General features: G+C 42.4%; 1 protein-coding gene across 3 annotated transcripts in view; it reads left to right on the forward strand.

The window, feature by feature from the left end:
- The window catches only part of LOC123764144 (ubiquitin carboxyl-terminal hydrolase 24), a 167,919-nt gene that overhangs the window by 109,263 nt on the left and 46,157 nt on the right, over positions 1-12,499 (forward strand). For all 3 annotated transcript variants that reach the window (XM_069329848.1, XM_069329847.1, XM_069329849.1), the window contains 4 exons: positions 784-977; positions 2,066-2,176; positions 5,583-5,725; positions 10,250-10,397. In XM_069329848.1, coding sequence (XP_069185949.1) covers positions 784-977; positions 2,066-2,176; positions 5,583-5,725; positions 10,250-10,397 — 596 coding nt within the window. The remainder of the gene's footprint in view (positions 1-783; positions 978-2,065; positions 2,177-5,582; positions 5,726-10,249; positions 10,398-12,499) is intronic.

Raw genomic sequence — 12,499 nt, forward strand, 5'->3', positions numbered from 1 at the left:
AGCCCATTTCCCTCTGAAAATGAGGCTTTGAGGCAAGGGCATGGGAAATATGCTAGATGTGGGTAAATTTTTTCTTTAAATATATTGGTTGCTCTTGGTAGCTGTCCTTCATATGTGATATGTTGAAATTAAAATTTTGCTTACTGAAATCAGCCGTAAACTGTGTTAAACATTAGGGTATGAATGGTAGCAATGTTAATATGGCTCCAATTATGTTTTTAATGGTTGTGCTAGATGGGCGCAACATTAGAAGAAAGAGTTGGGGTCTTGGGAAAACCATTGAGCACATTTTAAACAAAATTCTATAGTTCGTTTTCATTTTGAGATTCCACGGTTTTCATTCACAAATATGGGCCTCCTGGAGCCATCTCTGGTTGCAACGAATTGGGATGGGTCCCATATAGTTCGTTGAAACGAGATTGCCCTGTACTGTACCTCAGTATGGGAAAAGCTAAAATCCTAAAAGGTGCTTACCTATCAGTGACTATGGGGTAGTGAGATCTAACTCTTTATGCTTGCCTCCTAACCAGGTTTATACCTGGCATGGTAATTACTCCTATCAATATTAATATTTTCTTCAAATTTATTTAAACTTGTTAATGGAAATGGCTTTAACAACCTCATCCTTTAATGTCTAGTGTAATAATGGAATTCATAATTTTTCATATTTGTTCTATATTTTATTTCTATGATATTTCTTCAAAAGTCATTTAAAAATATTTGTTTCACCTCAACAACTGCGCTTAACATATTTTCATTAAAATTCTTTCCTTGTCCATTCAGTTTCCTTGGATTTTGGATATGAGTCCGTACACTGCAGAAGGCTTAGCTGAACAAGAGGAAGATCCAGGTGGTGGTGAGAGTAGAACTGTTCCATCTCCAGATCTTACGGATTCTCTGCTATCTTCAAAAGTTAATACATCTACACACACACCAGGAAAGTCTAGAACATTAAAGGCATCTTCACATACACCTCGGTGAGTACTGAGTTAGTGTTTAAGGAAATGAGTAACGTGTTTCTCAAACTTCCTGAAATGCCTTCAATTTTTTGTGGCATAATCTACATGGGAAATGCTTCAACTTTTACTAAATGATCACCAATGTACCATGAGAAACAAACAAAATTATATAAAATTAAAAAATGTAAAATTTTAGATTTTCAAATCAACTATAAAAATATAAAATATCACCAATTGTTTATTTAGTGCTATTATGGTCCCAGAATGGCATGTGATATTCATGTGTGTCATTGTAGAATATAGTTTGGCAGTATAGTTTACTGTAAAAAAATATGTTATGTGGCATATTAAATATGCACCAAATTTAGACAGACAAATTTATAACTCAAAAAGTTTGCCATTTATGATATACGTTTATGATGCCATACACATTCATCTGATTGGCTGAACTCTAGGCTTTACTAGTGTTGTGGGGAGAGGGAGGAACAGATTTATCAACAATCGTTGGTTGTTGGGTCAAATCAGCCAAAAAACCCAGGCTGGTACCTGCTACATTCAACAGCCAACTTGTGGTTAGAACTAACCCCCCGTAATTATACAGGCTAGTTGAATGAGCTCCCCTGTTCCACTATAACCAGGTGTTATATGTCACCACACACGATTTCTGAACTGCTTATGCAATTCTCAATCTATAGACACCCAACACAATGTACTTGTATCCTTAGATAGGTGAATACAAATGCTCAGTGCACAGCATGTGGAGAGCTCCACAACAGCTATAGGGTACAAGACAAGCTGAGAGAACACCATTCCCTCACAGCACCATAATGCACATTAGCAAACATCTTTTCCAAGTTATTGGAGTGAGCCCAGCACTCACACAATGAATTTTTGTGTTTAGTATCTTTCTTGTGTACAGAGAGTTTCACAAATACTGGTGAGAATTTGCGGATACCGAGAGCCGACTGTTTAAATGTTTGATTATACTTTAATATCCATTATTTTTAATCAAGATTGAAATGTATGCTCTTAATTATTATTATGTCCCATTTTCAGTATACTGTATTTACCATATTTCTTAACAGTTTGTGTACTCTTTCATGCAGGATAAATACAAGAGTGCATCACAAAGGAGGAGTCTATGAACTTGTAGGTGTAATTGTACATAGTGGACAGGCCAGTGCAGGACACTACTACTCATATATTAAAGACTGCAGGTACTGATATTTCTGTCTGTTGTGTGAATGTGTGTAATTACCTAAATACAGTTACAGGATGAGAGCTATACTTGTAGTGTCCCAGTCCCATTTTCCAGTAGTTTGTCACAAGATATTTTGAAAGTACTGATGGTTTAGGCATCCACCACCTCACTTAACTTGTTCCAACACTGTTTGCAAAACACAACTTTCTAATATTCTTTTGGCAGGTTTGTGTCCTTAGATTGAGTCTGTGACCTCTTGTTCTTGATAATGTAGGTTTCAAGAATTGTTTTATAAATTTTGTTGATTCCTGATATTCTTTTGTATGCAGTGATAATATCTCCTCTTTTCCTTCTTGTAGGAAAATTATTATCCAGCTTGGTATATTTAAAACATTTAACCTCTCAACATAGCTATTGTTTTTCATTTCCAGAAGTCATTTAGTTACATGTTTTTGCACCTTTTCCAGTTTATTGATGTGCAACTTGTAAAATGGGCACAACTGTTGCATATTCCAATTTTGGGCTCACAAAGGTCATGAACAATTTCTTTAGTATTTCACAATCCATGTATTTAAGAGCAATTCTGAAGTTGGAAAGCATTGGCTTCCCACAGTGGTATATGTGTGGTCCTCAGGTGATAGTTTTCACCTGAGGGTGAAATCCAGGATCACCCCTAGATCTCTTTCTTTATCAGAATTCTTTAAAACTTTTTCACAATGTGTAAGTTGTAAATCAGCAATCATTATTTATCTTTAAGCTTTTACAATAAGACCTCTTATTATCATAATAAGGTGCTCTCTTTTGTCATCTAGCTTTTCCTTTAATCCATGTGTGGCTTGCTGGTGGACTGTAGGCAGTGATGATTATCAGTTTGACAATATCTGGCATCTTATGCTGTATTATATTATTAAACTCCTAGAACATGTGTATATTTTACAAGCCTCCCATTCCCTATCACCTTGTAGAAAAAAAGCCATTGTTGAATGTAATGAAACACCATTTTCTGGGTGAGCCCCAGAGGCTCCCTGGAGCTTACCAGGCTAATGTATGTTATATTAGACCGGGACATTAGCTAAGGAGCTCAGACCTACCAGGGACCACTGCCAGAACCTGGCCCCTTCAGAGAGGTTTCAGGGAGCAATGGCCCTGGAAAACCCCTTTGTGGTTGGGGTTTTCCTTATCTGCCATCAACTGGGGTTATGCACCCAGAAAGGTAGGCATAACAAAACAAACCCCACATGGTAAAAACTAAAACACAAAACCGAACAGAGGTAGAAACTCCCTACAATCACAAGGAAACAAGTAAACAAGCAAACATCACACTTTACTGCCGCGACGATCGTCCGCACAGCCCTCCCCTCCCCGAGAGGGGGAGAGGGGTGCCCCGGACCTCACCACGCCGGCTGCCTAGCATCAGTTCGGAAGCTAAGCTTCAACCAACGTGAAAAAACCGGTGGGAAGGAGGGTTGCCAGGGACCCTCCGGGGCTCACCCAGAAAATGGTGTTTCATTACATTCAACGCTGGTTTTCTGTGGGGAGCCCCTACGGCTCCCTGGAGCTTCATACCCAAAGAGAAGGAAAAGAAAGGACTGACCCGGGAGGTGGCCGCCACAAACTCTGCAACGCGAAGCCAAGACAACAAGCTGCAACCTGCGACCCAAGGCAGCAAGAACACACAGGAGCAGACACGTGCATAAAGAACGGGCGGCCAGGAACCTGTGCAACCCTCAAATCCTCGCACCCAAAATGAGCCCTAGACGTCACCAACACAGCAGCGAAAGCTGCAAACGTCCGAACAGCACGGGTGCAAGGATAGATCGCAGGCTGGAAGACCTAAAAACTCTGCGGACGACTTGGGAGACCCGAGCTCTGAAACCGGGAACAAGGGGAACCGGATCAACCCAAAGCGCATCCCCAGACACGGTACGCAGGTAACAGAAAAAAAAAAAAACGCAACTAGACAACACAAGATGCACCCCCGGCCAAACCAATCAAGCACGCACCCCCCCCCCCCCTACCAAAGAGCAGAAACCTGAACTGAAGGGGCTACCACAAACTGAGGAGAAGATAAGAAGGCACCCTGATCAAGGACCAGGACGGCTCAGGCAACGCATGAGCAGGCCGGAGGTGAAACAGAACACAAGAAAGCGTACGGAACAGGGCAGATGTGATGTCCACCCCGAACGTAAGCCGGAGTGGCTCCGCCAGTGCCGCACAAAATGAGGCAACAGTAAGAAACATCAAATAACTGTAGTGCTGAAAACCCAAGAAAACCTGTAGTCCAAAAAAAAACAAAAAACTCTGAAAAGGACAAGACAACCCGATGCGAAAGAGAAGATGACCTACGCCATTTTCTGGGTGAGCCCTGGAGGCTCCCTGGCAACCCTCACTCCCACTGGTCGGCGTTTTTTTCGCGTTGGTTGAAGCTTAGCTTCCGAACTGATGCTAGGCAGCTGGCGCGGTGAGGTCCGAGGCTCCCCCCTCCCCCTCTCGAGGTGGGAGGGCTGCACGGACGATCGGCGCAGCAGTAAAGTGTAATGTTTGCTTGTTTCCTTGGGATTATAGGGAGTTTCTACCTCTGTTTGTTTTTTTGTTTTAGTTTTTTACCATGTGGGGTTTGTTTTGTTCTGCCTACCTTTCTGGGTGCCTAACCCCGGTTGATGGCAGGTAAGGAAAACCTCAACTGCAAGGGGGGTTTTCCAGGGCCATTGCTCCCTGAAACTTTTCTGAAGGGGCCAGGTTCTGGCGCTGGTCCCTGGTAGGTCTGAACTCCTTAGCTAATGTCCCAGTCTAATATAACATACATTAGCCCGATAAGCTCCAGGGAGCCTCTGTGGCTCACCCAGAAAATGGCATTTCATTACATTCAACACTGTTATTTTTAGATATTTTTTTTCATCCAGGTTTAATTTCAGTTTCTCTGTCTTTCTTTGAAAGCTCTTGTCTCGGTGGCTATGGTTTCCCATCCTCCACATTTTGTGATTTTCCTAAGTACTTCTGTCATTTGATTCACTCCATTTGGGGCTTTTGGGGCTCACTTTTGAAAGAAACAATTTTAAATTTAAAAGTTCAATGTGGCTCAAAACTTCATATTTCTTAACTTATGCAATTATTACATTCTACTAAATCTTTAGTTTTTCAGATTAAGAAAATATAGACATTGTATATTTATCTGTTTTTCTGTATATCTGCACTAGGCTCATTCCAAAGTATTCCCAGCAACTGTGCCATACAACTGTCATCTTTTTCTGTGAATTTAATTTCGAGTTTTAACTTAAAATTAAGGCAATGTGGTTTCAGACTGAGCTAATCATTTTTAACCCTTGTTGCTTGACCTAAAAAGCCTAAAATATTTTTTGTAAGTACATTTTCATATCTATATATGACCCTCTGAAGATTTCAGTTGTGACCCTGATTTTCAGAGGAGACCCATTGACAAATCCCAACAAAGGTCGATGGTTCAAGTTTAACGACACCAGTGTTGAGCAAGTTGAAATGAATGATACACTCCTGGAACAAGAATGCTTCGGTGGTACATACAAAGCAAAAGTCTCTTATGATTCTTGTGAGTTGTTTTGTGGGTTTTTTAACCTGGTTAGTTGGCATGCTTATTTAGGTGTCATTATTATTACAAATGTTAAGCCAGGCAAGCTGTGTATGTGATGCAGTACTAGGATTGATAACTAGTACTGTTGGTAATACCATCCAGTGGTATTCTTCAGGTTTTCATGGCCTTGTTAGACTCCAATTTTGGTTAGGCATTTCAGTTTAGGGCCATGTTACATAATAGACATAAATACTTTAGAGTTCTTGGTGGCTTGAGAAATGTATTGAGAGGGTTGGCAAACATTACAAAGGAATTCAAGCAGCACAGACTATTAAATCCAGATAAATTATTTATGGACAGCTTATGGTGGTACAACAATGTAAGGCATGGATATACAGTAAATAGAATTACTTGTCAATTTTTTTTAAATGTATATATGGTATTACTAAATGTATATATTGTATGCTTCCTCGGGCCTCTAGTACATGGAGGCCATCTTGGAAAAAAAAATTGTGGGGTTGCTCTCGTGGGTGTGAGGGCCACAGTACTGAGTGGGTGAGCATCAGTACCACATGTAGCAACAGCTTCCAGCACCGCCATGCAGCTCCTGCCCACAAGATCATTTAATAATAATGAAATAAATAACTGATTATCTAATGATGATGCCATGGAAGCTTCTGACTGTGATAAAGACACTGTACAAGGTTCAGATATCAGTGAGCCCAATGCTGCCTACGATATCCACAGCCGGAGGCAGACATGCACAGCACACAGCCGCGGTCTGATGCAGCTACACATCATGAAATGGAACGTCATGTTCCTTTTGAACATAAACTTGAGGAAAATTATTCATCCTCAGGATTTGGTGACCAGGATTTTGGCAATAAGAGTAGTGTTGAGGCTAGAATTGCCAATGTGTGCAGTACACTGGAAGGCATTGTGCTGTTTCAGTTGGCATTGGTAACTGCTTGGATTACGAGATTACCACACCCACCAGAACTGCTTGGTGGCTCGTTAAGGTGCATATAAACTGTAGATAGTTATATAATGTGTGTGTATACAGTGTAACAACAGCAAAAACAGTATGTTTTATTGTTCAAGGAATATAACATTGAGCTCTTAATTGTGACATAAATAATGTTCATACCTATATTCTTCACATTTTGTGATTCAAATAATATTATTGACTGCCCAATGCATCATTGCACTTCAAAAACCATGGTAAAAACATTAAAAATGCAATGGAAATATAATATAATAATGTGTGCAGTTACAGCCTCATGCAAAAAATGTTAGGCTAGAACGGAATGATCACTGGTTACGAAATTATTACACCCACCAGAACTGCTTAGTGGTTCATAATGGTACATAAAAATATTGAATGTTATATATTATGTGTATAAATTGTGATGTGAAAATGGATGGTAGCACAATCTCTATAGGGCAGATGGAATGCTGGTCACATAAAAAAAAAAAAATTATTTAGACTGCTGTTTATCTTCACACTGAGGCAGTCTGTGTAGGATAAGACTAGTTTATGTAGGATAAAACAGAGAATTTTTTTTTAAATACTTTACTATGACAATTACCTTAATCAATTTACAGAACAAAAATAGTATCAAAACTTGGGTTTACTCAAAGTGTGCAAATACAAATGACAAACAAACAGACAAAGTTACGTTACGTTAAAGTGCAAACAATAAAATGGTGCGTGAATACTGTGAGCCAGGCTGCATAAATCTGCTACAACACAGAGACGTATGTTAACAGATCGAGGCAGTTGAGCACTTTGGTGTATTCTGACTTGGTGGAGCTGGCTAGCTTCTATACATAGGAGAAACGACCGTCCAGGTGGCGTTGGTGTCATCGATAACTGGGAGCTGGCTCACTCAAACTACCATCGCACTTGTTTCAGGCAGTGGCGTGATCCTGGGGCCGTCGCCAGGTGTGATGGGCTGACGGGTCCTGGGGGGAGGTAGATTGGTGGTACTGTCAAGACGTCTGAGAAGTTGTTGTTGATCTTGCTGTAAACTCTTCAATATGCAGATGTGATGTTGTAGAATAGGTGATGATGGAGCAGGCCTAGTCTCTTCCCGAGAGATTACCATGACAATATACAGTGTAATAACAAAGTTTCTGGAGGGAGCCCCTTGTGGCTACAATGCTGATATAGTGCCATACTACTAGGTACCATTACTTGTGGAGTTCTTTTAGATCTATCGGGGACCATGAGCCAGAACCTGGCTCCCTCTAATGAGGCACAGAGGGCAGTGACACTGATATAATTGTCAGTGAATTTTAATCGTATCCGGCACCAACAAAGTTAGCGAAACAAAACAAACCACTGCTGGTAATAAGAAATATTGATACCACAAAATGGCCAAAAGAGCTCCCCCCAACAATGTAAACAGATGATTGAAAAGTCATGAAACTAGCGTAAGCACGTTTGCCCCACTTGCATCCCCTCGTTTAGTGGGAGGAGGGAGTCAGACCTCTCAGTTCTTGTTGATGGTAGCTAGTGCCTGGCTGTCTTTGTTGCTCTGGCTCTTATTTCCAGCTTCAGCTAAGTATTGGCTTTTTGCCTTTGTGGCTGCTCCAATGCACATTTGTGCTGTGTGAGCCAAGAGTATGTTTGTGCTGCAGGAGCCAGAAGTAGGGAAGTGAGCCGCTTGGAGCTGCATGTGCACAGGACACAAAGCCACTTCCCTGTTCACATGCCCTTGCTTTGTGAGGGTTCTCTTCCCTTGATTGTTTGGGGTTTGCTGCCTTAGAGGGCTTCCTTGCTTGTTGTAGTTCTTGCCTTCATTTTGTGTTTGGTCTTCCTGGTGTGGAGAATGTAGTTGATATAATTCTTATTTGGATTTAGCAGACTGTATGAAATCTATTTGTGGCCCACCCCCACACCGTGCAGGTGGATTTTAAGGAGGGGCGGTCGAAGCAGAAGCAGTAAAGACCAAAACCCCTGCAAGAGAAGCCTCACCGAGCATCCCAACGTCCTCCGAGTGCCAATCAGGATGAAGCTCCAGGCCCAAGAAACTCATGATGGAACTCAAGTGTGAGTGGGCATGAAGGTCATCTGCAACTAATGCAGCCAACAACTGTGGGACCTGAGCATGTAGCTGCATGAGACCCACATCATGGGTCCTGAGGGCAGGAGCAAAGAGGCATGCCTGGAGGGGATTCAAAAGAACCCCCCCCCCCCTTCCCCACAAGAAACACTTGAAACACAGGAGACACCTCCCACCCCCTCAAGCGTACATAAATGACAGAAATTGTGCCAAGCCCCAAGGGTAAACAAAAGGTAGTGCCAGCCAAAATGACTCTGGAGCCTCATAACACATGCAATAAGGGAATGAAAAGCCAAACTGAAAAGAAACCAGGTCCATCACCGAGACGTAAACTGGGTTGTGCAGGAGGTACGCATAAATGGTCTCCTGAGCTGCCGCCAAGAGAACTCGAGAGGATGGAAACCTCTGGAAGGATGAAACCAAAGAACCCAAAGTCACTCAGAAACAAACCCTAGGGGAAGCTACACTCAAATTGAAATTATACAGGAAGGGGGGATAGGAAAACCCAAGCAGCTTCAGCAGACAGGAGCAAGAGGCTTGACTGCCTCCAAGCTTGAGTTGGAAGGGGCAAACCCTGGATCAGCCCTACCCACCACACCGTCCCGACTCTAAAACCCTCAGACGTTTCGGAGCCGGAAGCAGGGGAGGGGGGGGGGGACGAACCATGCCTGCAGAGGGAGGAACAGAATGTGAGGACAACCACAGTTAAATTAGCCAGCACCTCTAAATCCAAGTCTCTAAACACCAAGCACGGCAAATCCAGGGCCTCCAGTTGGGCACAACCTAGACCGCTGCAACATAGAAACGCGAATGCAAAGTGGTCACTATCTGATATGAAATTCAGGACGAGGGTGAGTAAGGAGAGCCACATGTGTCGGGAATCCCTTCCGACTCTTACCATATCTCCCGACTCCCCCTACCCCGAAACGACCAACCCCTGCACCTCCCATCTCCCAAACCCTGTGCCTCAAGCCACTGCTGTACTGGATTAATATGGTATGGCCTGATGCCTGTCTGTGGTATCCAGCAAAATCTCTGGTTTTCTGGATTTCTGTCCTGATTTGGTGAAGTTTGGCAGAAAATTATCCAGAATCTATGCCAGTCTGCACTATTCGGCCATACATCCGGTTATCTAGATTACTGTTGGAACATGGCAAAGTTTTGCAATAAAAATATCTGGATACAATTTTGGCTGGATAACCCAAATATCCGGTTTAATGGAATTTGGTTAAGTGAGCTCATACAGTACTGTATATATATCTATTAAACACATCTTTCATACAAAACTCCCATACTGCTACAGACCAAGAGAAAGCCTGGGATGGAGTTAGAATGTTTATTAATGTTTATTGACTAAATGTTGTGTTTCCTTCTCAGAACTTGAACATGTAGCCCTCAAAATTTTACAAATAGAGTAGTAATACATACATTGTAATGTACTGTTGTGTTTCAAATAATTTTTATCCTTTTTTAGCAAATCCACTTCCAGAAGATCGACTAAGGTATTGGAATGGTTACATGCTCGTTTATGATTGCACGGATGAAAGAATGGCAACCCCTAAGACACCAAAAACTCCAAAGGTGGGGGTTATGTCCCGATCTTTCAGGGCCTCGACCAGCAGGTGAGTAATTTTCTTTTATGTAATGAAAGTACTGTAGTGACAGTATTATAATAAAAATCAATGAGTCTTAAGGACACACAAAAAGAATGAATTAGGGGACATCTTACTTCTCTCATTGAGGTCCATCCTGTTTCTGAAGTGTCTGATCGTCTTTTCTGGGGGACACCCCCCTGGTAACTTCCTGAAGCTATATTGCTGAGATAGCTTCCCGTTGCTTAGTCACATCAGTCATAGACATCCTATTAGGAATACTATCACCATTTATCGTGCATTGGTGGTGGAGCTGCTACTGCTTGCATTCTGTGTCGATACTTCCTCGGCGCCGTTTCAGAAGCTGTCTTGTGCATTGTTTTCCCTCCGGCCTGCTCATGTGCCACCTGAGCCTTCTTGGTTTTTGGAACGTGACCTCGCCTCTCTTAACTTCTAGGTTTATGGAATCTCCTTCGTTCCTGGATTCCTTTCCAAGGCTATTTTTCTATTGGTTCTTGCCTCCTGTTGTCAGGTTGGGGAATTTCATGCTCTTCTCTGGAGGCATGGTTTTTTGTTTGGCCATGGTGGGTGTTATGTTTGCAGCCATCTAATTCTTTTCTGCTGTAAAATTAGTAAAAAGGGACCCCACTGGAGGGCTTCCGGTGGGGTCCCTTAATGATTGGTTCTTGGCTTGTTCAGTCAGAGGTGCGCCGTACACTGTGCCCAGTGGCTGCCCTTTGCCACTATCTTCGTGCCACTGATTTTGCCTCAGTGGATGCTGTGCAGATTGATCCTGTTTCTCTGGTTCCTGTTCCAAGGCTCATGTTTCTCATGTTGTCAGCAGTGTCATCTAGTCCATCTAGCCTGTGGTCTACCTTCATGTACATTATATTCCAGAAATATGCTGCTCTCACGGTGGTTTTTGCTAATATGTCCTGGGGCTGATATTCAGGTGTGGGGGTTGTAGAGGTTTAGCAGGGTTTTGGGAGCCCAGTACTGTATTTAGTTAATGTTCCCAGGTCTCATCATGCCTGTGTTGCTTTGGGTTATTTTCTCGGCCTAGTGTGTTGTCTTCATTCTGGCTGCCCGCTGTTTCTATTACTCTCTGGTATTCCCTCCTTTTTTTTCTCTGTGGGTAGTTAGCTTCAGAGAGCCACAAGCAGTTACCTCCAGGAAACCAGCATTAAATGTAATGAAATGCCTCTTTCTGGTTGAGCCCTGGTGGCTCCATGATTCCCTTCCTCCCTTCCAGGTTGTTGTTTGGGGGTTTGTGTGTACATCTGTTCCTGAATTGGAGTAGTAGCCCAGAGGCTGCTGTGAGCTCATCCTCCCCACTGATGGAGAGTAGTGCTAATGAGCTTGTTTGTTTACATTCTTGGCGAAGTTCACTTGGCAGTTTTGAGGTTTCAGTCTCTGTGAACCCAGCTGTTGTCTCTATTGGTTCACTGACTATAGATTTTTTTCGAGTGGTGTGGTGGATTGTCACTTGCTCCTTGTGTCTCTGTGAAGGGACTGGAGGCCCAGGTTCTGGCTCTGTGCCCCTGTAGGCCAATCTTAACTCCATAACTGATTTGTTATACTGTAGTAGTTGGGAGCCATTTCATCAAGATAGCTTCAGGAAGCCACCATGGCTCACCCAGAAATAGATGTTTTATTACATTCAATGCTGGTTTTCTGGGAGGAGCCCATTGGCTCCCTGAAGCTCTCATACACTGATCATTGCCATACTATCAGGTGCCATCAGTCGTGGAGTTCTATTGGCCTACTGGGGACCACGAGCCAGAACCTAGCCCCCCTCAGAAGAGGTGCAGGAAGTGATGGCCTATGAAAACTTTAAATGTAAAGTTTACTTGCCACCACCCAGCCCATCCTCCGAATAGACAGTACATTTTAATACTGAATGTAATAAGTACAATCCTGACCATTGGCATAGTACATAAATACACTTAATTGCCAGCATCGCACCAAAATATTGTGAATATTAGAGTTTACCTGAAAAGCTGTATAGAAAACCACGGCCTAACCTAACCTTGGAAGTGTAGGAGGTCAAGCTTGTAAATAGCATTTATTGCTTCTTAATTACAATTAGTACTTAACCTATAACTATATTGATATTACAATTTTATAAAACT

This window comes from Procambarus clarkii, chromosome 23 (genome assembly GCF_040958095.1).
Source record: "Procambarus clarkii isolate CNS0578487 chromosome 23, FALCON_Pclarkii_2.0, whole genome shotgun sequence".
Lineage (NCBI taxonomy): Eukaryota > Metazoa > Arthropoda > Malacostraca > Decapoda > Cambaridae > Procambarus > Procambarus clarkii.